At 36.4% G+C, this 27,668-nt stretch overlaps 1 protein-coding gene across 1 annotated transcript in view; it reads right to left on the bottom strand.

Moving 5' to 3' along the window:
- Positions 1–27,668, bottom strand: part of LRP1B (LDL receptor related protein 1B) — a 989,801-nt gene that overhangs the window by 48,385 nt on the left and 913,748 nt on the right. Inside the window, exons 65-76 of the mRNA XM_070957016.1 lie at positions 26,327–26,446; positions 24,027–24,146; positions 23,074–23,190; positions 20,034–20,140; positions 17,717–17,846; positions 13,668–13,774; positions 12,655–12,787; positions 6,630–6,752; positions 6,076–6,198; positions 4,742–4,879; positions 2,047–2,181; positions 722–841 (exon numbers count right to left, since the gene is read on the bottom strand). Of these exons, the coding sequence (XP_070813117.1) occupies positions 722–841; positions 2,047–2,181; positions 4,742–4,879; positions 6,076–6,198; positions 6,630–6,752; positions 12,655–12,787; positions 13,668–13,774; positions 17,717–17,846; positions 20,034–20,140; positions 23,074–23,190; positions 24,027–24,146; positions 26,327–26,446 (1,473 nt within the window). The remainder of the gene's footprint in view (positions 1–721; positions 842–2,046; positions 2,182–4,741; positions 4,880–6,075; positions 6,199–6,629; positions 6,753–12,654; positions 12,788–13,667; positions 13,775–17,716; positions 17,847–20,033; positions 20,141–23,073; positions 23,191–24,026; positions 24,147–26,326; positions 26,447–27,668) is intronic.

Genomic DNA, 27,668 nt, shown 5'->3' with positions numbered 1-27,668 from the left:
CTCTGGAATCAGGTATTAATGTATTTAAGGAAAGGATTGGGATTCTGATTTATGGTTCTGAGAAATGGCTATTTCTAGTCACAGAAAATAGTCTAATATAATCGATGGAAGCATCCACTGACAGAGAAGGTAAGACTATTTTCCAAGCAGATCATATGATATGAATTAAGAACTACAAACAAATTACTTTTTAATTTATTGCTTTCAATAATGAAATGAGTATAATAAATGCAAGATTTAACGTACATTAACAAAAATCAGATGCATAAGCAATTATTCCTCTTAAAATAGAAACAGCATAATGTCTTCAAGGCTTTTACTCGCAAATAGAAACCTGAGGAAAAACTTTCTCTGTGTGCTTCTCTTTTGAGCAGAAGATGCACAGTGCCTACTAATAACATTTAATAATGCTTTATTTTCCTTCCTCAGTCCCAGCCAAGTATACTATGCAGTGAAACAATACATTAGCATGGTCCAAAAATGGTAAATCTGTTCACATTTTCCATCATATGCAGGATTGTGAAAAAATTCAAATCAGATTATAAATGAAATGGTTTGTCATAAAAATTACTATATTACTTTGTTTCCAATTAAGGAGTAGGAACAGAAGAAAAATAATTTTTCATCATGTCCTGTTGTATTCTTATTTACAGTACCATTGTGCATGAAAGGGTCATGATTGCCATGTGCACCAGCATCATGAATTATTTTGTTAGCTTACCTTTTGCAATGCAGCTACTGTTTCTCTCTTTATAGTTCTTTTCACAAGTACATTTATATGACCCTTTTACGTTGATACAGAGCTGGGAGCAGATGCCAAATATTAGACATTCATTGATATCTAGAAAAGAAAATTCTTTATGATTTGTTTCAAGTCACATGCAAGCTGTTCCAAAAAGATGGGACAGATGGTATTAAAATTTGGAAACAAATTTAACATTGTTCAAAACAATTCATAAACAATATTTTAATAGTATAAAGCAGTAATAGAAAAAGTATAGCCAAAGAACCATTTCTGTAAAGCCGCTTTAAACTCTGAAGTCCTGTCGTAAATTGGGGCAAGTTATGGCCCTGGAGCTGTTCACTTCTAGAATGTAGCCCTTTCATGTAGTACAAAGCCCTCTATCTAATATAAACTATGCAAGCTTGGGTTAAGGTATCATAGCTACAGGTATCCATAGGAACCAATGCGTTTTTCAAAATGCTGAAAGCAGTATTGCATTCATGATGCAAGCTCCATAGGTTTTCTACATTTTGCCTGTGTGACAGCATACCACACTGGTACTGCTTTTCCCCCTTTTAATACTTCACTACTGATCATAAGTATAAATACAATCTGCAGGCTTTTATATTTGATCCATGAAACCAATGCAATCAGCAAAACATTTCAGTATTTTCAAATTTCCTGAATTCTAGCTGATTGAATATTGAAGATTTTAACACTCACTACAAGCATGAACACAAATTATAAATATTCCATTAGACACCAAGGGCATATTTAATATAGGCTGGTAAATTCATGTGAAATGAATCCAAAGAACTCTCAGAGTTCAGTACATATCAAAAAGAGCAGTGTATATTTGGAAAAACAGTTCTTCTTTTTCCAGACTTCTATGCTTTAAGGAGCTATTGCATTATAATTAATAAAACTCTTAAGGCGGCCATACTTTTATACAGATCCTATTTCTACTGATTTAAGAGAAACATTATTCCAAAATGTGAAATATACATATTTATAATGAAGTAATATTAAATAATATTTAAATGGAATATATATTAAAATATGTCTCCAGGTTTTTCATTAAACGAAGAAATAACAAAACCAAGTAAATTCTTAGTTTTGCTGCTATTTAAAAAATCTTCGTTACATTTTGTCTCCTTAACTTTCAGGATTTTTTTTTTTTTTTTAAAAAAACGTAATTCCAAATGCCACAAATGAAATGACTTCCTCTATATTTTAACTGTTGTTAAAATCAAACTTCTAACACCACCCAGTAATATTATGTAACATTTTTAGAATGGTTCAAAGCAGTGCTTCAGAAATACCTTCACATTGCCAATTTCTTCTATTCCTCTGAAATCCAGGCTTACATTGGCAGAAAATTGATGTTTTGGTTTTATTACAATATGCATCATCACCACAAGGATTCACATTATTTTCACAGTTGTATTCAGTCAAACCTAACAAAAATAAATTTAAATGTTATTATAATATCATAATTCCTTCTATAAGCAAAATGTACACAAAGACATAATATTTCAATTTTGATTGATTTTCACAGAAGTTATTTTTATATGATCTTAAGAAAAAACTGAGTAGCACAGAAATTATTTTTGATTGAAACAAGCTTAGAAATATTTCAGCTCTAACTCCATTTGTATGTTTCAACATTTTGGAGAATCAACATGTATCTCAATTATTTCAAATTCATCTTAGAAATTTCTGAATGACTCATTGAATGCAACATGTTAAGCCAGTAAACATAGTTGATGGAGCGGTACTTTAACCTCAATTTGTAACAATAGCTTCTTAAAGATTAATATAGACTAATGCCTAATTTATGATTAAGCAATTATCACTATTTCAGGTAAACAAGAAGGTGATCCTGCAGTGTCCCTACTGTTCCTATTTTGTTTTTCAACTCTCTGGGGGGAATTGGTTGATAAAAGGATTATCTTCTCTCTGTCTCTATGGGAAAGGATTAATCTTCTCTCACTCTCTACGCACTGGCTCCAATCCTGTTCTAATTCCAGATTTTAGAGTTTCTAAACAGAAACAGCAAAGGTTGTTTGTGGGTTCTGGGTAAAAGGAAATAAGCCTTTCAAAATAGGAGCGGTTGTGATTTCATTGCCTCTGGGAAGGACTTTACTTGATGAATTTCTTAACTATGCTTGATGTTAAATCTGTTAAACTGGGATAGAGAGTAAAGAAGATGACCTCAATGGAGATATGCAAAATGCAAAAGATTGCTGTTAATTTAATATCCTTTTTTCTATTCCTTCCTACATTTTTGAAAATGTATAAGAGTTAGTGTTTTGGTTTTTTAAGTTTTTTAAAATGTGTATCTCTCTGTGTTTGCATGTATATAAATATGATTAGAAATAATTAAAGTAAATTAAGAGAGGAGTACATGGAATATCTACAAGGAATCTAGTTTTAAATATGATTCAGACCAAATCTCATTATATACTGAAATGTCTAAAAACATGCATAGGAGATAGCCAGCAGAATCTCTAACATAATGTCTTTTCCTGTTTTATTGGAACCTTAAACAGAGATCAACTCTGAACATAAATGAGTTACTTGAAATGCCTAGAGCAACTTGAATAATTTTTCCTGGAGAATATGGACAGCCTCTTTTTACTGTTTCTCCATTGTCGGGATCCTATTATTTCTTCCTCCCCCGTTAATTCTTATTAGAGCAAGGAGAACAAAATACCTAGGAAATAAGTTGTTGGTGGCAGTTGGTGGTTATGTACTATCTTTCCTCATTCCCTACCATATATATATATATTAAAATATGATGAAATTTTGGAAATATGGTGACAATTTGGAAACATTCCCATAGACATTTTGGAATGTTAATGATCTCTAAAAGTTCTATCATCCCTTTTTACATTCATTCTTGTTGGGGAGAGTATCCAAAGAAGCTACAATTATGATACTCTCTATCCTAGCCTAGGAAAACTATTTTCTCAAATCATAAATAAATTCAAATTGAATAGTATTTCTCTCTAATCTCATATTTTAATTAAATAATGCCTTGTTCAATTGCTGATCCCAATGCTGTGCTCTATATCACAGTCTTCATTTTCTCCTCCTTCTAAGGATTAAGATTCTCATTTGTCTCTTTTCCTTACCACTTTTCTCCATGTGGCTACATTAGCATATTTTTTTATTTTTTAGTGTTCAGGACTGAAATAATAAAAAGTTTAAATAAAAAAGGCTCTTTTATATGCATTGAAAACTATTTTCCTTCTCTTGGTTCAAGAAATAGAGAACATTTGAGGCAAATGTTTGTAATGTACTGCATCCAGGTATTATAAACTTTATAAATATTAATAGACAATTGTGACTCTTTAGCACGATATTTTTCTCAACTTCAAAGGAAGCTGTGAAAAATCCATTATACAACTAACACTGCAACTTGGAGACCAAGCTACATGCAACAAAATAACTGTTTACATTCTTGAAAGAGGACAAACAATGAGGCAGTGGTCCCCAACCTTTTTATCGCCGCGGACCAATCAGCCTTTGATAATTTTACCGTGGCCCGCTGAGTGCGCGCAGGGGTGAGGGCTTTGGGCCACACGTGCGTACCTGCGCGGGGCTCTCTTCCCTGGAGCTTTTGCGCACGGCCCAGGAGCTTTTGCGCACGGCCCAGGAGCCTTTGCGCTGCAGCGTTCATGTCCCCCGGCCGCTGCGCGGCCCGGTGCCAGGTACTCCACGGCCCGGCACCGGTCCGCGGACCGGGGGTTGGGGACCACTGCAATGAGGTATCTGGCAGTGATAACATAATAGTTGAAGCATTGAGATTCTATAAATGAATCCATCCCATGAACATATATGTAAAATATCAGTAATTATAATTTGAGTTACACTGTTCAGGTCTATCAAAAAAGAACTGTTGATTAGTTTTATATTGTTCACATTAAGATCAATTAGATTATGCAGATTCTGTTCTGTATTTTTTTTCTGTCCTTGAGCATGACAATTTGGCCATCTCTTAATCAAACTTACTTGTTTTACAGCCTTGTTCGTCTGAACCATCTCCACAGTCATCAAACTGATCACATTCTAGTGCCATAGATATGCACTTCTTATTATTACAAGCAAATTCATCCTTTTTACAAGGTCTGGCTTTATATGTAATTTTGTCTGCAAAAAGATACACAGGCAGTCAATTGTTTTGAGCCTTTGATATTATTCATAAAATAAATGCAAAAGGTTTTACAGAATGCTGTTCCCTGGACATGTAGGTGCCTGCTGTGTTGAAAGTATAAAATAATAAAGGTTTTCTATTGCTCCTGGGGCAGAGAATATGAGACCACAAATCTCAATATTACAATTGCTTAAAGGAGAAATGCATCACTCACAGAGTGATGTCTGCTCTATTCATAAATTCAAGACAATAACAAGTCAACACAGGCTGAATACACATACTGTAAAGACAATGCCTATCTGAAGTGGAGTTCTGCTACCATGTCAGTTTAAAGCAACACAATGTCAAATGAAAGAAATGGGGGAAAAAAATGAATGAGGAATGTATTTTTATTACCATGGAGAAAAATTACCTACATGGCCACTAGGAACTGAAAACAACTTAATGACACATAATCAATCAAACATAGTTATTTCCTAATCTCTTGACATGGAGAAAAAGAATAAGTTCTAAATGTTTGGGATGGCTAAACACATGAATGTTCATGGGGGATGAATTAGAAAATGTGCATGTTGACATCATCAGGCAAATGTCATAATTTACATACTTACTGTTGACATCAGTATGTTGTTACACAATGGCAGCAATTACCTGATGACATCATCATGTCTGTTTAGTCATTTTGGAGCTATTGAGATTTGCTGGTCAAACTGATTTTATATAATGTTTCACTGGCTTCAGCATGAACAATAGATACATCTGTATCTTCTACAATAAATAGTTAGTTCACCCTATTGAGCAAAAGCTTTCAGTCCAACATTAACATTAATGCTAATCAATAAAGAAAAAAACTGCAACAAAATTAAGCAAGATCAGAAACACAATATTGAACTGATAGCTAGATTTCTGAAGAGTCATTTGGATACCACTTATTGCTGAGAATACCAATAAGATTCCTATTCTTATTTGTAAAAATACAAATGAGCCCTATTACTCTACACGTACAGTATGTGAGAGCTATCAAAGATGAATTTATTGCTATTATTGTACCACAATTAGGCTGGAATAAATTCTGCCCCACAAGCCATCTTTAGACATCTGTGAGTTATAGACTCAGTTATTAAGACAAGTAAGGACCCCCCCCCCAAAAAAAGACTGTTTCTTTCCTGTTTGTAAAACTAAGATTATTTACCACAGTGATCTTCATCTGAATCATCACCACAGTCATCAATCCCATTACATATCTGCTCATGTCTCAAACAAACGTGATTATTTCTGCATCGGTATGGCCTGGTTGGAGGGCATGGAAAATTTACTGTGAAAAAATCCAAAATGTGCATTATTCAGCAGAGAATATATCTTTTACATATTTATTTGCTTTCATCAAACAGCAAAAATGTAATTAAATTGTTAGATCTACTTCTCCTTAATATCACTTTTAATTGAATGTAAATAATTTCTACTAGATAAGAGAAAATATGCTGGAAAGCTTTCGATTCTGTTCCTCATGAGTCATAAAGAGAAACTCTCTGAACATATTGAGGATCTTCACAAAATGTTGCCTACTTCAAATGTAACGTATACAACATGTATGTAATTTCAAGATATAATTTTTCTTCTCATACAAATCAAAGACAAAGGAAAACAAGAGCAGCACCGAAGAGGAAAAACACAACTACAGAGAATTTGTGATTAATTGAATATTTCATTGCTTATGCTTTTGTGGGCTGCGGACCACAAACTTACGACATATTTCTGGAAATTCATCTGAGTTATCTCCACAATCATCTTCTCCATCACAAAGCCAAAAATAGAGTTTACAGAGTGAATTGTTGCAAAGGAATTCATCAGCTCTACATATGTTCCTCCCTAAAAATACAAAATAGCAAAACTAAAATATGTACATCTTATGAATATTTATTTTTAAGTTTATATATGTTGGGATACCACAAGATACCACATGGTAGATTTCCATGTTTTTATATCTTGTCTCAAATAGCTGCTAGAAATAGAAATTTAAGACTGATAATGAAGAGTAGTAGTAGATCCTTCTCCAGTGGAAAACAGATGTTTATGGGAAAATAAGAAGCTAACAATCAGGACACGTATGCTCATGTACTCTTTCAACCAAATTCACCAGCAACCAGTACCAAACAGTCTTTTATCCCTGCAGCCTGAATACTTCCATTTTTTTTCTAATGATAGAGACAATCGCTTTGAGGACTTTCATTGGGAAAATAATACTAGGACAAACAGGTCAATCCCTCTTCCACCATGACATAGAGGTCCTTCCTATTATCAGAAAATAGCTATTTACTAAATTTATTTATTTATTATTTATTTATTATTCAAATTTCTATACTGCCCTTCTCCTTTCGGACTCAGGGCGGTGAACAGCCAAGATAAAAACATCTATACAAACATCACAGTTAAAAAATAAAGTTAAAATAATTTATAAATTTGGCCCATAATTTAAAACTTGTCAATTAAAATCAATATTAAAATATTAAAACTAATCCTAAAATCAAGACAGACCGGCTAACTGAAAAAAATAAGTTTTTAGGGCCCGACGAAAAATCCGAAGGTCGGAGATCACTCGTATCTCTGGGGGTAGATTGTTCCATAGGGTAGGTGCCACCACAGAGAAGGCTCTCCTCCTGGGGGTCATCAGCCGGCATTGTCTGGCCGATGGCACCCTGAGGAGGCCCTCTCTGTGGGAGCGAACCGGCCGGTGGGAGGCTATTGGTGGCAGAAGGCGGTCCCGTAAGTACCCTGGCCCTAAGCCATGGAGCGCTTTAAAGGTGATCACCAACACCTTGAAGTGCACCCGGAAGTCCACCGGAAGCCAATGCAGCTCGCGCAGGAGAGGAGTCACATGGGAGCGCCCCGTCGCTCCCATAATCCCCCATGCAGCCGCATTCTGCACCAGTTGGAGCCTCCGGGTGTACCCCAAGGGGAGCCCCATGTAGAGAGCGTTACAATAGTCCAGACGAGAAGTGACGAGTGCTTGAGTGACCGTGCGTAGGGAGTCCCGGTCCAGAAAGGGGCGCAACTGGCGTATCAGGCGAACCTGACAAAAAGCCCCCCTGGCCACGGCTGTCATATGCCCTTCTAAAGACAGCTGCGCATCCAGGAGGACACCCAAGTTGCGGGCCCTCTCCGTGGGGGCCAATGATTCGCCCCCAATAACCAGCGGTGGCGTCAGCTGGCTATACCGGGACGCCGGCAGCCACAGCCACTCGGTCTTGGAAGGGTTGAGTCGAAGCCTGTTTCTCCCCATCCAGACCCGCACGGCCTCCAGGCACTGGGACATCACTTCCAAGGCATCATTGGGATGGTCTGGGGTGGAAATGTACAGCTGAGTATCATTAGCGTACTGATGGAACTCCACCCCAAAACCACGGATGATCTCACCCAGCGGCTTAACATAAATGTTGAACAGGAGGGGCGAGAGGACCGACCCTTGTGGCACCCCACAAACAAGGCGCCTTGGGGTCGACCGCTGCCCCCCTGTCAACACGGATTGCGACCGGTCGGAGAGATAGGAGGAGAACCACCGCAAAACGGTGCCCCCCACTCCCAATCCCTCCAGCCGGCGCAACATGATACCATGGTCGATGGTATCAAAAGCCGCTGAGAGGTCTAATAGGACCAGGATAGAGGAAGAACCCCTATCCCGGGCCCTCCAGAGATCATCCACCAATGCGACCAATGCCGTTTCTGTGCTGTACCCAGGTCTGAAGCCGGACTGGAGCGGATCCAGATAGACAGCTTCATCCAGGTACTGGGGAAGCTGTCGCGCCACCACACTCACAACAACCTTCGCAATAAAGCGAAGGTTGGAGACTGGACGATAGTTAGCCAAAACAGCCGGATCCAGGGATGGCTTCTTGAGGAGAGGCCTCACCACCGCCTCTTTCAAGGCGGCCGGCAGGACACCCTCACTCAAAGAAGCGTTAATAATCCTCTGGAGCCAGCCTCGTGTAACCTCCCGGAGAGCCAGCACCAACCAGGAGGGACACGGGTCCAATAAACATGTGGTTGCGTTCAGCCGTCCCAAGATCCTGTCCACGTCCTCGGGAGCCACAGGATCGAACTCCTCCCAGATAACACTCTCAAGGCCTGCCTCAGTCATCTCGTCTGAACTAACCCGGTCGGCGGCCAAGTCTTCCCGAATCTGAGTTATTTTATCATCCAGATACTGTACAAAATCCTCAGCTCGGCCCTGCAAGGGGTCCTCCCGCACTCCCAGATGGAGGAGGGAGCGGGTCACCCTAAACAGGGCGGCTGGGCGGTTATCTGATGACGCGATAAGAGCGGCAAAATAGCTAGATTTCGCCGCTTTTATCGCCACTAGGTAGGTCTTAATATGAGACCTTACCAGTGTCAAGTCAGACTCGGAACGACTGGCCCTCCAACCGCTCTCTAGGCGTCTATATCAAGGCCACTCAACCACTGACCAAAGATAAAAACTAAGTCCAGAGTGTGTCCCCCCATATGAGTAGGGCCGTGAATTACTTGGGTCAGGTCCATGGCCGTCATGGAAGCCATGAACTCCCGAGCTACCTCAGATGTTTCACTGATGGATGGCAGGTTGAAATCCCCCATGACCACAAGTCTGGGGGTATCAGCCGCCACCTCGGCTAAAACATTGAGGAGTTCGGGCAGGGTCGTTGCCATGTGGCAGGGAGCCAGGTACGTGATCAACAGACCCATCTGCACCCCACAACCCCACTTCACAAAAAGGGACTCACATCCGGCTATCTGAGGTACAGTGGTCTCCCTCGGATCAAGACCTTCTTTTAGAATGACCGCCACCCCCCCGCCCCTGCCCTGAGCTCTCGGCTGATGAAATGCACGGAAGCCTGATGAGGGGAACTCCCCCCTCATGGCCCAACCAGGTCTCCATGATACCTGCCAGGTCCGCTCCCCCCTCCTGAATAATTTGATGAAACTATAAATTTGATTGTGCATTCCAAAACTCTTAGCTATCTTCACTTTCCGAATACAAGACATCTTATCTATTTCCTTTTTACCTTTTCATTGCCATCTGCTATAAGCAATATAAATTTTACATTACTTGACATGAAAGGAAATTTGATCAAAGGAAAATGCAATTTTTAGCTGATTTTCTCCCTAAACCTCCTGATACAAGTAACTTCTTGTAGATATGTAAATTTACCAAGAAAATATTGCTAAGGGGAAAAATATAATCAAATACATGAAATTAGTCATTGATCCACAGTTGCTGTTAGCCTGCTGGTAGTGGTTGTAGTTGATTGTAGTTGAATTGTAAAACTTGGTACATTTTTTTAAAGCCTCACAAATATAGATATTCACCTTATTGCATTTTAAAAACACATTTTGAATTAAAAGAAAACAGAATAACATTTATTTGTTCACTGCTCCAAAACTTTGCTTAATTTCTGTCAGTGGAAGTAATTACCATTAAGAGTAATAAAATTAGGAAATGGCAAGCATTCCTATAATAGATACTAGCAGGTAAGCTAATGGGCAGATAATACATATTAAGATCAATCCTTTGCCTGTTTCTACTTTGAACAATATATTTTTCCTAAAAATTACATCTACCAAGGATCCTTTAAATCAGTGGCCCCCAATGTTTTGGGCACCAAGGACCGGTTCTGTGGAGAAAGGTTTTTCCATGGACTGGAGGGGATGTAGTTTAGCATATTGCTTGCATCCTGAGGATGGGGCTTCACTTGTTTGTGTGGACCAATTGTTGGCATGCTGTGGACTGGTGCCGGTTCACAGATCGGGGTTGGGAACCCCTGCTCTAAATATATGAGGGCTAATAGATAGAAGGCATCATATGATCTGTACTTATGAATCATTGTTAAGCAATGGGTTGTGGCCAATCTAACATTTATTAGCAAACTGCAACTGTAAAGTGAGTCCTTTTCTTCTTACCTTCCCTTTCTATTATACCTCTATCTTCTGCAAAAAAAAAAAAAAAAAAAATCAAAACAGAAGTTTCCAATTTTTTTATTTATGCAATTCAACCATAAATAAAGGTTCAGCAAGGCAGTACACATCTCTTCCTTTAAAGATGTTGATGGCATAGAACTCAATAACGGGGTTATTTAATTTATCTCATCTTTATTAGTTTTATAAATAACTCAATATATCCAACACGTCTTTCTCCTCCTATTCTCCCTATAATAACAACCTTGTGAGGTGGGTTGGGCTGAGAGAAAGTGACCGGCCCAAAGTCTCCCAGTCAGCTTTCATGTCTAATGCGGGACTAGAACTCATAGTTTCCTCGTTTCTAACCTGGTGCCTTAACCACTTGACCAAATTGGCTCTCCATACATTAAAATGTAGTGGCCAAAATTTCATGAAATTACCAATTTTTTATTATTTACAGTTCTATGCTAATACATGTTCATGTTCCACTGCAAAATTCTACAACATTTGGAACAAAACTATTAACTTTTTGACAAGAGGCAAATATAAAGGAGTAGAAGAGAAAGAGAAAAAGGAAAAAGCAAGCATATATGGAAAGCCATAAACATAAAATTGAATATAGCATAGAAGATTTACCTATGCTAAATGAAGCATTTCTTCTTTATAAAAAAACTGATTCTATACATTTATAGAATTAATTTGTTCTTCAAAACTTGGGAAAGGGCCAATACAATAAAACTTTCCTTCATATAAATTTTATTCTGAATCTGAACATTTCAAATTTGCAGTAAATGTATTTTACTGCATTTCTAAAATTTTGTCTTAATAATGTGTTCAGCACAGATCTGTTACTGTTGGAGTGCTACATTAATATAAAGCCTTTTATTTTCATTACTCCTAATATCAGGCACATTAATGTACTGCTTTGATATTGCTATTTATAGTGTCTGGCTACAGAAATGCTAAAATGAAAAATACATGCTCTTTCTATAATTTGTCAGTTGAAATTAACATAATCAGCAATACATTCCATCTAGACACCTATAGAAATATATTTTTGAAAAAAAATATTTCATTTTTAGATCAAAAATATTAAATCTTGTTAGCTATTACAGTAAAAATCCTAAACCAGTTTCCTTTATTAAATGAAGCATGCATAAATAATGCAAATGCATCATTTATATTTGTATTAACGCAATCAGATTAATGAATAATCTACATTGAATACAAATTCACTCTTACTTGCACAACATTTTCTGTACATACTTTATATTTGTCTGCTTTTCAGAGAAAATTCAAATAATCAGTTCATAATGTCTTTCACGTTAGGAACAGATGACAAGCAGCTTACTTGCAATTAAACTAACCTGTGCTAGATAAAATAGGATGTGTTCTTTCACATGCACTTTAAAAACCAAATGCAGGTAAAAATGTATATAACTATGAAACTAGGTCTTTGATTAACATTATGATGAAATGCCTTCTTGTACACTAATTTGAAAATCTGAAGTGGATTCAAAAGGGGTGGGTGTAGCATGAGGGACTCAGAAGCAAGCATTTTCTATTGGAGATCCCCTCCCATCAAATCAACTGGCCCAGAAGATGAACAAACATGTAGTGGTTAATATGTTGTATTTGGACTAGAGAAAATCAAGTGTATCAACAGCTATAGAAAATATTGCTGGGTAGCTTTGTGCCAGTCACTTTTTCACAGAGTTGTAGGAGAAAAAAAATGATGGGAAATTCCCATCTAACCTGAGTTAGACAAAAGATGGGATATACATTCAGCAAATAACTAACTATAAATATAGCCAGGAAAAGAGGGGGGGGGGGATAATCTCACCTCTGTCACAATTTAGTTCATCACTGCTATCCACACAATCTTGAATTCCATCACAAAGCCATCTGATAGGTATACAGTATGCTTTATTTTTACATTGAAATTGATCTTCTTTACATTCTGTTACACAGTGCATCTGTATAAACATATATTCATATGTAGCAGTGAGTATTACTAATCAAGTAACAGAAGTATAACTGGACCAACTAGAATTCAGCAAAACCAATTTAATCATTTAATCATTGGTATTTTTTATTGATAAGACTATGGTCATCACAGAATATAAAATATTACATTCACAATTTTCATCTGTAAATAATAATCAATTTTCAAAAGCTCCTTGGCAATAAACATACCTTATTCATTTTCATCTTGCCCACATCTCCATATACTCTCAATAAATACATTTTGAAGATTAGGCTATCTTTAAGGAAAATCCAGGGGGTTATAATTAAGCTTATATAGTGCAATTCTCATGCACCACTGAGATAATGCCCACTGATTCCTATTCACAAAACAGTTAGCTACATAGTTCTATAAACTGTTCTTTGTTTATTTATTAATGCATTATTTGGGGAAAACAAAATCATGTAACTGAAAACAACAATGAAAAATGAAATTATTTCAGTATAAATATTTTTTAAAAAAAATAACGATAAAAATGAGAAAGGATTTATATAGTTATAACAAAAATTAAATTTGCAACCCAGGCAACTAATTTTGTATGGTAAAAAAAGGATTTAAAAGCCTTTAAAAACAATTAGCCAAGTGTATCTTTAATATACAGTATTTTAGAATTGGAGACTATCATCAAAAGAACACAACTGTTCTTCATATCAATGAAAACATTAATGCTCATTATTTTACTAACTACAGAATTTTACTAACTATTGGATCCATGTTTTCTGGATAAATTTCTGAGTTAATAGCTATTCCACAGGATTGTTATTTTAAATTCAAGTTTATAAACTTGTAAAAGAAAGCATTAGATCAGATTAAAATATTTACTGTCTTACTTCATCGGAACCATCAGGACAATCATATTCTCCATTGCATCTAAAAGACGCTGAGATACAGCCTCCATTGGCACAGATATATTCACTTGAAGAGCAGGTTGGAGATTCTATTTAAGATATAACATTGAGAACAGGCAGATGAAATACAGTAACATAATTTCAGATAATAAATACCATATTTGGGTTTACTTTATCTTCAAAAATCTATGATGTACAGAATGTGGTGAAGAATTTGGGCAAGTGATAATATTTTTATTTTTGTCCTCATATCATCACTTTAACAATAGAATGGTAAAAATGTAGTCACAAATACTGTTTGTAAATGATTTCTGTTATTGTATACATTTATAAGTGGTTTTAGGGAAATCAATATTTCAGAAGAGATCAAATTTCTATCATTTTATACAGATTTATTTAACTTTCAAAACTGCACACAGTGCAAATCTCATTCTTTGAACATTGAAGAAAAATAAAGCATATTACTCAGACAGTATGTTTGAACTGTTTTCATCTGTAGTCAATAAAGTATTATAATATGTTTCTTCAAACTATTATTGAACTTTGTAATTCCAAGTTGGCTTAGCCATTACACAAGCTTACTGAGATGATGGGAAAGGTAGCCCAATGTATCAGAAAATCACCAAGGTTAGGGAAGGATACTATAGAACCAATCAAAATTATATAAATTGCTAGTGTTTTAAAGATTTCTCAGTAATGATTAAAAAAATAATTGCAGGTCAGTTCATGTCTCAACACAACACATTTATTTTCTCCTGAATGGAATAAAATCGAAAAACCAAGACTCTAAATTAAAAAAAAACAAAGTCAAAAGAATATTAATTTTGAGGTCCCAAAATATATTGTATCTATTTTGATTCCCAAAAGCTAATGCTACAATTCTATGTGAGTGTATTATGACATGTTTCCATATTAAGGCTGTGTTTATACAAAACCAATTTCTAAGAATTTTAGAACACATGCAGCTTCACTAAGATTTTAACTCACTAAAGTTAATGCAACACTTAAAGCAGTTACACAATTTTTTATTTTATTTTCACATAAAAAGAGGTCAAGCTGCTTTCATGAATAGAAGAATCATTGGAAGCTGAGCTGAATTCAAGAAAGATCTCAGCTTTTAATATATTTAATTTTTCCAGTCTTGACTACTTCTTTGTCTTGGTCCACCGACTTTTGGGAAGGAATTAAAAGAGAAATGTGATCCCCATCCTAGAAAAAGTTGTGCACTTATATGCACAAGAAGAAAATTATCCCTTTTGGTAACTTTGGTTGTCTCAAAAATATTCAGCACATGGTGAAAATACTTGGTTCTGTTCTTTTTGGCAGGATGATCTGTGAGAGATCAAATGGACATGGCAACTGCAAATCTCATGTTATTGAATCCCTATTGTATAAAGGTAATAATTCAAGCCACTTTCAAAAACCTGAATCACAGTTCAAGTGAGGCTTAATTTGTTTACCACTTTCTCACTTGAAGGAGTCTTTAATATTGTATTTATTGTTTTATATCATGTTCTGATGTTTTATAGACCATATTAAATTATGCTTTGTATTATATTTATTATGCAATGCTTTTCTAATTACTTCATTTTAATATTATTTGTTTCAGTAGATTATATTGAAAGGCTCCTTCTTACCTTTGAGAGATTGTATAATACGAAAAAGTTTCCTTGGGAATTAATCCATATTTTACATTGGTATATCAATTAAAACAAACCCAAATAAATGTCAAAAACAAAACAAAATCAAAGAAAAATGTTGAAATTGGTTACAAGTATGCAAATTACTCGTATATATGTAATAAACATATTGATTTTAAAAGTGCTCATGACAGAATAAACTACAACATTAAGATGAAAGTGTAAAGAAAACATACATGGTGTTATAGTAGTCAAGGTACCAAACTAGGATTAGATAAACTTAGATTCCCCATCAGTGATGAAGGCTTACACTTTCTTAACCCAAACTTCTTCATTGTTTTGTGACCATGGAGAAATACTGAAAGGGGGAGTGCTCTTATGCTCTTGGAGCAAAGATGGGATATAAATCCAGCAAACAATTAAGTGTCTGAATAAAAATGCAATCATGAGGACTATATATCCCACCCAAGTTATACAGAGATGCCCCGGCTGAGAAGGGCAGCACTGTCCACTGTAGCACTACCAGCAACAAAATTTCCAAGAGCTTTGCTTGCAATGGTATACATATCAAAGGGTCTAGGACTTTTCGGCTCCTACCCTTGGCAGCATCTGATTCTCTGCCATGATCCCACCTCCGAGCATTAACCTCTAGCTTTTCTCCTTGGCTGGCCCTCCCCCATGCATTTACCCTGGCCAATGGGCCATGGCTCCTCCATTCCACACCTTTCAGCGCTGCCCATTCACTGAAACACAGTTCATCCTGGGCTTTTGGCCACCCGGGACAGCTAGCCACTAGCCAATCGGCTAGCTGCCAATGCTGGCAGCCAGAAGCCATGGTGCAATTGATCCTTCCTTTACGAATGTGTCAATCACCGGTAATCCTTTGCTCTCAAATTCTCAATCTGGTCCACAGTGATTGACATCCACTGTTGGAGGATAGATTGAGGAAAATGCATCGAAACTCACCTTAACAATGCTCTTGCTTAGCAACCAAAAATTTGGGCTCAATTGTTGTCGTAAATTGAGATGAGGACTCTCTGCCTTCCTCTGCATGGCAGCCTTGCCTAGTAAACTCCTTCCCTTTTCTGTGAATTTTCCTCTCTATTAAAGGCACCAGAATAACCCAGATCATATAAGGTCTCCTGCTGGAGTTGGGGGTTGGACTAGATGACCTCCGACATCCCTTCTAGCCCTGGATTGCTGTGCTGTTTCAAAGCATTCTCTGAAGCTGCGTCTAGTGCCAGAGTTTGTGGTCCTTCCTTCCTCTCCTTTTTCCCTCCCTCCTTCCTTCCTTCCTTTCTTTTTTTCTTTCTTTTTCTTTCTTTCTTTCTCCCCTCTTTCTTTCTTTCCTTCTTCTTTCTTTCTTTCTTTCTTTCTTTCTTTCTTTCTTTCTTTCTTTCTTTCTTTCTTTCTTTCTTTCTTTTCTTTCTCTCCCTTTTCTTTCTTTCTTTTCTTTCTTGTCTCCCTTCTCCGTTCTATCTCTTTCTTTCTCTCTCTTCTCTCTATCTCTCTCCCTTCCCTTTCTCCTTCCCTCTCTCCTTCTAAGGCTAGGATACCCCCCAAAACTAAAACTCCTTTGGATGAATCCGGCTTACTTACTGCCCCCCCTCCCCGCTCTTCCCTTCCTGTTCATTATCAGGGAGGCATGATCAGGTACAGGGGAGTTTCCACCCCTCCCCTTCCTTCTCCTAACAAGTGGCTGATGCTGTTTGGCTGCAGCACCTCCCCCAATCCCCCCCACCCCTGCGATCGATTGCACCATGGCTTCTGGCTGCCAGCATTGGCAGCTAGCTGATTGGCTGGTGGCTAACTGTCCCAGGCGGCCAAAAGCCTGTGACAAACTGTGTTTCAGTGAATGGACTGCACCAAAGCGCGTGGGATGGAGGGGCCGAGGCCCATTGGCCAGGGCAAATGAATGGGGTCGGGCCAGCCAAGGAGAAAAGCTAGAGGTTAATGCGCAGAGGTGGGACCCTGGCAGAGAAGCAGGCACTCCAAGGATAGGAGCCAAAAGTTCCATTCCGATATCAAAAAAGATGATGCAGCAATTTTTTTAATTCCCAAAGCATATTAGTTTTTGTATGTCAACGGAAAGGCTTTAATGTAGGCTTGGAAGAGAATGGCAAGGTAATGCACGCTCAGATAATATACATACATACATACATACATACATACATACATACATACATATATATGTGATATATAGCATGATACTAGATTTGTATACCACTTAATAACCAAGCAAAGGCATTCCCCCACTATCTAAAGTTTCCAGAGAGTGCTTTCTTAAATTTATGGTCATTTAATTTTGGACATATATTCAGAAAGAAATATAATATTATTTTCCACATAATATCCTAAGTATTCCTATCATTAAAATGGGTAAACATTTACCTGAATCACAATTCTTCTCATCCTCTCCCAGGATGCAGTCATCATATCCATCACATTTCCATTTTGCTGCTATGCAATGACCATTGGAGCACTGAAACTGGTCTTTTAAGCAGTCAGAATCACAATATCTCTGATATAAAAACAGTGCAACTAATTTAATTAATATAATAGCAATCAAATGTATTTCAAGTAAAAACTGACCTTAATCCATTTGAGAATTCTTTTATTTTACAATTTACAACTGCAATAGGAAGTCTCACAAGTGTCAATAGTTTAACAGTTATAAAGATAACTGTATTCATCTGTTAAAATAGACTAGCATAATTACATATATTTTGCTCTTTATTTTTTAAAAAACATTCTGCCTTTTCTCCAAGCAGAGAGCAACAAGAGCAATATAAGATATTGTATTACATATAACATTTTGGGTAGTGGAAATACATTTACCCTCAATTCTTATAGAGTTAAATCTTAAACTGTTGTTTCTTTAGATGAAGGACATGTTAATTTCAACTGAATCATATCTATTAGCATTTTCTTACAACATTTACTACTTGATCACAACAGGTCTCTTACTTTTCCAAAGCAGCCAGTGTGGGAGGTAGATCTATTTCTTGTTGTACTGGGAAAGACATGTGAACATGACACAATGTGACACAAACCAAAAATAAATAGATCTACGTCCTACATTGTTCAGAATATATTCTCAAAATTCTGAAATGTATTGTCTACAGGTCAAGTTCTGGAACTGCTGACATTTCTCATCAATTAGGAATTTTTATGTTAAAGGGTTGTCATAGCTAAAGAAGGTTGTTCCTCCTCCTCCTCTTTCCTCCTCTCCCCCCTCCCTCCTCCTTCTTCTTTGGGCAATATCAAATTTATTTGGTCATAAATATATTTATTTGTAAACTGCTCAGAGTTATTTAGGTGAGATTGGCAGTGTAGAAATTTGATAAACAAAAGAACAATAAATTGCCTACATTTTCTAAAACAATTTTAGGCTAAAAAGTATTCTTTAAGGTCCCAAAATGATGACACAGCATTTGTAATCTGAAGTTATCTCTTCTCATTCTGGCTCTATTTCTTGGCAATGAAGGGTCTAGAGACCATTACAACCCATCACTTTCTCACTGGATCAATTACTTATAAATAAATTAAAAAAAAACCATTTATTTAATGAATTGCCTAAAAAGATATTATGGTTTCTTTTGTTGTGCTGATATACAGAATGGCCTTGTGGCAGTAAGTGAAGAGGCTGCGCTTTGATTTCTCGATGCTTGGAGGAGGAAAAGACTGCATTTTAAAAGGCAAAAAGGAATAATTGAGAGAAAAGAAAAATAGGAATTATACATCTCCTTTTTTGTACTCTGTCCAAGCAAAAAGATAGGTAGCCTTATTTCCAAATGAATAAGAGAAATATGATGAAAGGAGAGATTATCTGTATTTCACTAATGTACTTCCTGATAAGTGTACTGGGGAGGAAAAAATCTGCAAAAAATCTAGTAAATGATAGAGGAAAAAATAAAGAAAATGGATATAAATAAGAAGAAAACAATGGTGGATTAAGGTCAAAAGTAAACTGTAATTTATTTATTTATTTATTTATTTATTGAATTTCTATACCGCCCTTCTCCCGAAGGACTCAGGGCGGTGAACAGATTAAGATTTCATATACATATAATTTTTTTTTTTTATAAACAGTAAATAATAAATTGAGTCAACTTGGTGTATCTGCTAAGAGCTTGGCATAGAATTTAGATGTTTATGCTAGCCCTGCTTTTTGAAACAGAAAGGTCTTCAGGGCACGTCGGAAAGTGCGAAGATCTGGGATTATTCGTATTCCAGGGGGTATTTTGTTCCAAAGTGTAGGTGCCCCCACAGAGAAGGCTTAATTCACACTACTCATCCATTATCCAGGTATCATGATGGAGCATGTCATCAAAGGCTACATTTTCTCCACAGTTATTGTATGGAATGGATGTCAGTACACATGATGGTTTTTGATTTATTATCTATTGGCCATTATTCTCTCTGCTCCAACAATAAGAAATAATTTTATTCAGGGTTCATCCTTCTCAATTAATTGCCAATTTATAATAATTGATTTTTAAAGTTCAAAAACTTGTTATTGTGATTTTCCTAAACAAACTGCTCAAAGTAATGCATATTGTAGTATTTTATACTTTGCAGATGGTATTTTCCAGGTGTCTTCCCTCTTGATTTCTTGCACTGTTATTACTACCTGATTCCTCATGATGTACCTTCAGTAAGTAACAAAATAGATGATTTGGAAAATTACAACCAAATACTACTTTACCTCATCTGAACCATCTGCACAGTCATAATCACCATCACACCAGAATCTTGCAGACATGCAGTCTCCATTTGAGCAGTGAAAATCCTTCTGAGTGCATGTTTGTGGTTCTGAAAAAAGAAAAATTTTCTAAAGTCTAATCTTTTCAACTGCTTGTTTCTCTCAGTTCTTAAACAGGAAAATACTACGTGCTTGTTACTGAAATATAAATGATGAAAGGAGAAATAGGAAGCTGAGGTGCTATGCAGGCTGCCTTGAACTTCTGATTGAACAGTTGGATATAAATAAAATATAGAAATAAATACTCTGCTTCCACTCTTGTTCCTCTACAACTGATATTTGCTGCTTAGTCTTCCCAACTCAGAAATCTCACTGAGTTTTCAAAACTGTTAGTCTTTGATAAATTTGTTTCCCCTTAATTATCCTATCACCTTTTAAAGCCAAGAAATTAATGGCCATCATCACCTTTTATGATTGAATTCTACAGATTATATATGTATTCAGGGCAAATAATTGCTTTCTTTTGCCTGCTTTAAATCGTTCTCTAATCAGATTAATAGCTCCTGGTCCTAGTGTTTTAAAAGAGGAAGAAAAACTTCTCCTGATCACTTTCTACAGGTTCATAGATGCCATACTTCAGGGCTGTCAAATTCATGGCCCGTGGGCCGGATGTGTCATGCACTGGCCAAATCCATGTCTGGTTTAGTGAAGGGGAAAAAAGTCCCGATATGTCACGTGATGACACTGTGACAATGTGAGTTTGACAGTCCTGCCATATTTTAACGTGAAGTGAATTAAAATTCTTACTTCTTAAAAGCAGAAAGAAAAGGGGCTGAACACAATTCTTAGAGAATCATGGGTTTTCCACTAATTCGTCCCTGCTACTCCATGTGAGGTGAATTGGTCTGAAAAATGTTTATTTCAAATCATCGCCTGAAATTTATATTCATGTGGGAACACCTGAATCAATGGTGTCTAAGTTGAACACCTTACCTATTATGTTCCTCTGCATATAATTATAATTAGGAAAAGGAAAACTGGAATTTATTCCCAGTATAGCTGAAATACAAAAATGACTTGGGATGCCAAAATCAGGAAGAAAATGCCTTACAAGCAATAATCTGAAGGTATCAAGACACCTCAGTTATTTTTTATTATTTCATTTCTTTCTGCAATAAAATCCTGTTTTACAAAAAAATAAAATGTTATAGCACCACAATAATAAACACTATCCAATTATTAAAGTAACAGTGAATTACTTTAACCATAGTTTGATATAAGGTTGCAATGTTGGATTTAAAAAAAAAAAAAAAAAACTTCAGCCCAATTCCTAATGGCCTCTACTGTGAAATTTTCCTTGTTCCTAACTGCTACACCATGTTGTGTCATTTTCACTGAACAATTCACTATGACCCTAATTGTAACATAAACTCTAGGTACTTTAAACCATATCAATTGATATTTGAATTAGCCCACCTCATCCCCCACAGTACATGTATTTATACTTCTTTAAACAACATTGCATTTGCCATTTGATTGACCATTCACCCAATTTTTCACTTTCATTTTTGTTGGTTGAATTGTTTGGTATCCTCTGCAAAGTATTGCAGATCACTGTTTACTCCTAAATCAGGATAATTGATCAAAATGAAAAGCACTGGTCTCCACACAGGTCCTTGAGAGTTTCTACTTACTCCACTGAAAAAAATTGCTAATTTATTCCTGTACTGCTTGATGTCTCTCTAACTAATTAGCAATTTAAAAAAAGGCAGGATTTCTTTAGTCATAACACAAAAGGTTTTGATAAGGAACTTTTTGATAAAGTTGGAAGAATATTGGAAAATATTCTGATAATTTATAGGCTTTTTAAAATGTGGCAAGAATTGTTGTATAGTACAGCTCATTTATGTATAGGTATGATGAAATGGGTTCTAGCCTGCAATTTTAATAATAATCTGTTTTAGTATATTAGCAAAAAAAATACATTAATATATTTAGAAATTACCTCTTTAACTATTTTTGCTATTTTAGATTAAAATGACATTAGGAATTGACTTAAGTACTAGGATTTCCAGTGAAGACATAGCAAGCAAAATATCTCCAAAGGAGCAGGGATGGCATTTACAATGGAGATTGCCAAACCGATGCTGGATTATGGCTTGCAAAATTCTTTGAAGAAAGGAGAGATTGTGAGACTGCCCACATGTATTCCTTTAATGGACTTTTGCTAAGTAGGATTGAATGATGAGGTTTTAAGATTTTGTTTATAGTTAAGAGAGGAGATATGGGAAGAAGAGAGAATTTATTTTAAAAGAAGGTGATAAGTTATTAAAATTATTTACTCTTATGATGAGGGGGGAAATTTTATATACTGTATTTTTCAGAGTATAAGATGCTCCAGACTATAAGACACAACTACCTTTTTTTGGGAGGAAAACAAGAAAAAAATCTGCCTGTGTCTCCTAGCAATTTGCCTCCTTGCAGCAAACAGCCCATTTCAGCTTCAGCTTCAGGACAGCCTGATTAGCATCTGATTGTTGGTTGGATCGGGCTCCCAAAGATCAGCTGTTTCAGGCTGCAGGGATTGCCATAGCTTATTGCCGCCTCTGCGCGCCCCATTTTCTGGGGGCCAGCAGGTGGGTAGGGCTACATTCGGTGTATCCCCTCTTTTAGGGGGGGGAAGATACATCTTATACTCCGAAAAATACGGTATATGTCTTCTGCACTTTCCATTTTTTTATTTTTATTCTTATTTCTTTTTAATTTATATTAGTTTTTATGTTTTGAATTGTAATCTTTCATGAAATTATTATAAAATTGGGAATTATTTAAGTCCTCATAATATTTTAATGAGGCTAGAACATTTTAAGAAAAAATAAATTATTAAAATAGAAAAACTAGTCAGCAGATTTGATCTTTAATATTATTAACCATTAAAGTAAAATAAATGTCTTTTAAAAATGGCAGAAATAGAGACTAAAACAGTGTTTTTCTCTTTTTTGTAGAATGATTTACAAATTTACAGTCCTATGCCATTACTTACTGCAGTTTTCTTCATCAGAATTGTCACCACAATCATTTTGACTGTCACATCGCCAGTGATCTGGAATGCAGTTGCTATTCTTGCATTGGTATTCATGAGGGCCACATGTCTTTTTATCTGTCACAAAAAATTATACTATTTTTGTTAACATACTTCTAGGTATGCATGACTAGAAATAAAAAAAAGTGCATTGCAAATTACCAGTTATCACATTTTAAGCCACATTTCAATAGTAATAAAGTACTAAATAAAGAACCACAGTACAATGCAAACTTTATAAGGGGAAGGGGAGAGAGAGAAAGAAAGAGAAAGAATAAATTTTGGATTGAATCTTTTGCTAAATAAACTAAATTTCTGGCTTGCATCAGTATAATTTAGGTAAATTTTGGAATAAATCAATTTTGGTCCATTAAAACTCCTAGATAAAACAATCTATTTTGGCATTGAAATGCACTAAGAAATAATACAGCAACATGTGTCATCCTCAATTTTTAATGGAATTTATAAATCTATTTGACAGAATGTAAATAACAGAATGTTTAATGTATTAACATCATTACAGTATTACATTATAATCTGATACTCTACTGTTAGCAAAAGTAAGGAGAAGAAGCAAATGATCAACAGCAAGGTGCATGAATTCAGTTACAGTGCACAGTTGGAAAATTTGAAGTTAGGGACAAATTGTTAAAGGCAAAATAAGTCCTCTAAGGTCCCTTCCAACTGAATAATAATTTTGTTATTCAGGTAAGAATCAATCTATGGGTCATCATCAATCAACAATCAATTTCTGATTGATGGGTGGCTATATAAATTAGATAAATAAACGTTATAAGACATTATAAGTAAAATGATTCTTCAGGTTGATAGCCAATAATGTTACCTTTCTAAATATACCAATTTTGAATAAATAAGAAAAACATAGGGAAAATTAAATTGTTTACAGAACTCACCACAATTTGCTTCATCAGAGCCATCAGCACAGTCTGGATCCTCATCACACACCCAGAGTTTAGAAATACAGTGCTTTGTGGTTTTACATTGAAAATGATCAGGAGAACAGCTGTTTTCCGCTTTAAAACAAAAGAAGGAAGACGTGTAAAATCAATTAAGATGATCAGTCAATAAAAACAAGAGTTTTTAAATTCTATATATCTTTTTGAATGCCTTTTTAATTCAGCTACTGAAAATAAACTATTACTTCAAAATTTATCAAGGTATATTCAGCAATATACTTTATTGCAAGATAGAGTACTTTAAAAAAATATATTACACTTGATTAATATAAGGAAACATTAATACGTCCTTTTCTAGTGAATTTAAATCTATTATTAACTGATATACTTTTTTGTGCCTTTCAGTCAGTTTTTGACTTAGGGTGACTGCCTGGACTAGTCCCTATTTTCATAGCAAGGTTTTTCTTCTTTTGAAATTGCCATTCTCTCCTAGGGTAGAAACAAAGTGATTGGCCCAAGGTCGCCCAGATGGCTTTGTGCCTAAGGCAGGGCTAGGAGTTACAGCCTCTTGGTTTCTAGCCTAGTGCCTTAACCGCTACCCTAAACTTACTCTTATACATGGTTACTCAAAAGTAAATTGATCACAGCTGCCCCAGGACAAAAACCATGTCCAAACTGCAAACACTAGTATGCATTGGTCCCTTGATGACTTGGGACAGGTGTGTAGCTGCTACTGTATATAGACCATGAACTCCTGATCTGCCCCCTGTTCAATGACATTTGGTAGCAAAATAGCGGCCAGTGGGCCATATCCGGCCCACCCTAGGTCCAGAGTTGTCCCACAGGGCCATCCCAGAGACAGCAAGGGACCAGCCTATATAGCCCTAACCCCAGCCAACCCCATCCCCGCCCACCTAGTCAGCCGCAATGACCAGCCACACCCACCCCAGCCCCCAAGGGCAAACAAAATCCTGATATGGCCCGTGATGAGATTGACACCCCTGATCTAGCCTATCACAATAAAGTACAGTTCTAGTCTTCCTGTGGAATCTGTTTTGTACTTTGATCTAATTGAAGGGCTGACAAGCAGGGATGATGTTCTGCAGCAGGGAGAGTGAGATAGCAACAGTAATCCTAACTGTTTCTATAGCCTATCTTCATCTAGAGGTTTTCACATTCAGTTATCTACAGCACAGGGCCACTGAGAGCCCTCAGCAATTTATGAATGAACAACCATCCCTCCTCACTTTCTTGGGTCCTTAGCTAATGTAAAACTTCTAAATTGGGAAGGTGCATTTTCGACCCCAAATTTGGCTAAGTATATTTCCTTCTTCTGGACCTTTCCAGGTCTCAATTATACATATTACTTTGGCTGTTTTATCCATGTAGACATCTCCATGTGAAGATTTACTGCAAGCCAAACTGATATTCAGAAGCAACATCAGGAGCCCAAGGCCCCCAAGCTTTTGATAACCCAATGTGGAATAGAATACTGAGGCCTGGACATTGGACTACTCTTTAAGTAGCAGTCTCAGAATGCCTAGGAAAGGTCACCCTCAGATTTCCACCATACCTATCCTTGTTTGCAATATTGCAATATTTTTACCTGCCTTTTCCTCCAGTTTCCTCCCATTCCTTGTTCTCCCCTCCCAAGACAAAACACTCTCAACTCTCATTCATTCACACATTCACTGTTCTCACCACGCCCCACAATCAACCTACAGAAACAATTATAGCCACTCTAATCCTTCATAAAAACAGCAGATACCCCATCTGATCATTCCTGAATTCAGGCACTCAGCAGCTTGAATGGTGTGCAGATTCTGTGGCAGCTCTACTATCCATCCCATTATCCCATAACAACCTTCCCATCCTAAGTGGACAAAAAGATTACAGTCATAGGTGGCTGCTTGGGTAACAAAGACTCTAATTCAGAAGTGCAGCACAGAGATTTCAATAGGCCAGTGCCCAGGGGTCAACATAAATGTCAGCTAGCCAAAGCCATTGGAAACATCAAAATAGTTTAGGGAGGGCTCTAGAAAAATCATCCACCAGCATTCTTTAATCACTCCAGCTCCGTCCTACACTACTACATGACGGTCCCTCAAACTTTCCTCTCCCCAGCAAAAAAGTATCCTATGGGTCTGAGCTACCATCTATATATGTCTGTGCAAAATATCTATGTTTGCTGGAATCATCTTTAGCTTTCTGTTTTATAACCAATGTTTTCTTATGTGCCATGACTGTTATGTTTGAGAAGATTTCTGAATTTTTACATATTTAAGAAAATGACTTACGACAATCTCTTTCATCTTCTTCATCACCACAATTATCTTGTCCATTACACATGAGATTTATTGGGATACATTTCTGATTCTTGGTGCACTTAAATTGACCTGGTAGGCAAACATGTGTATCTGGAAGTTGGGGATGGGGAAAGGAAGAAAAGAAAGTAACTACATTAAACACAGGCACACAAATAATCTTCATATCATATTGTTTTTCTTAATTAAGAATTAAGTTTTTTATTTTTATTAATCATTAATCATGTTATCATAATTTAATCATTAAAATTAAAGTTTAATAAATTCAATAAAAAGGCAAATTTTGATAGAACATTTGTAATACAGCATTGTGCTAACACTACTTTAAAAAGAAAAGATGGATTTGTTGCTATAACTGTTGTACAAGTACTAGTCAAATAACTAGCACAGGATCTAAACAGTAATGAATTATGAAAGCATTTCCAAAATGATTCTACAAGAAGAATATATAGAATAACGTAGAACAGCAGGATTGGAAGGGACCTTGGATGTCTTCTAGTTCAACCCCTTGCTCAAACAGAGACTCTATACCATTCTGGACATATAGTTGTTCAATCTCTTCTTAAAAACCTCCAGTGATGGACCACCCATAACTGCTGGGGACAAGCTATTCCACTGATTAATTGTTCTCACTGTCAGGAAATTCTTCCTTAGTTCTAAGTTGGGTCACTCTTTCATGATCTTCCCCCAATTACTTCTTGTCCTGCCTGACCCCCTCTTATCTTTGGCAGGCCCTCAAGTACTAGAAGACTGCTAATATGTAACCCCTGGTCCTGCCTTTTTGATAGACTAGATATAAACTAGCTACTGGTAGTTCCCGCAACTGATCGTTGTATGGTTTAATCTTGTCATCTTTGTTGCTCTTCTCTGCACACTTTCTACAGTATAAGCATCCTTTTTCTATCATTGTAACTGAACTGGACATAGCATTCCAAGTGTGGTCTTACCAGTGGAATATAAATGGTACTATCATTTCATGTGGTCTTGATAATATCCCTCTGTTGATGCATCTTTTGACTGCATTAGCTTTTTTTGATAGTTATACACACTGCTGGCTTATACTTAGGTAGTTGTCCATTAGGATACCTAGCTCTCTCTCATAGTCACTACTGTTAAGCAGGTATCACCTATTTTAAACCTGTGCCCTTGACTTTTCTTTTCTTGCTTAAGTATAAGACCTTACTTTTCTTACCACCGAATTGCATTTTGTTAGATACGGCTCAGTGTTCAAGTCTGAGTCTATCTTTTAAAGTGTTGGCTATTCCCTCAGCTTGGTATCACCTGCAAATTTGATGAGTTTCCCTTCTATCCCCTT

This window comes from Pituophis catenifer, unplaced genomic scaffold, assembly GCF_029215685.1.
Source record: "Pituophis catenifer annectens isolate HBS135680 unplaced genomic scaffold, rPitCat1.0.hap2 SCAF_1, whole genome shotgun sequence".
Lineage (NCBI taxonomy): Eukaryota > Metazoa > Chordata > Lepidosauria > Squamata > Colubridae > Pituophis > Pituophis catenifer.
Note: the sequence above shows the minus strand (reverse complement) of the source record. Positions and strands in the feature narration are given on the sequence as shown.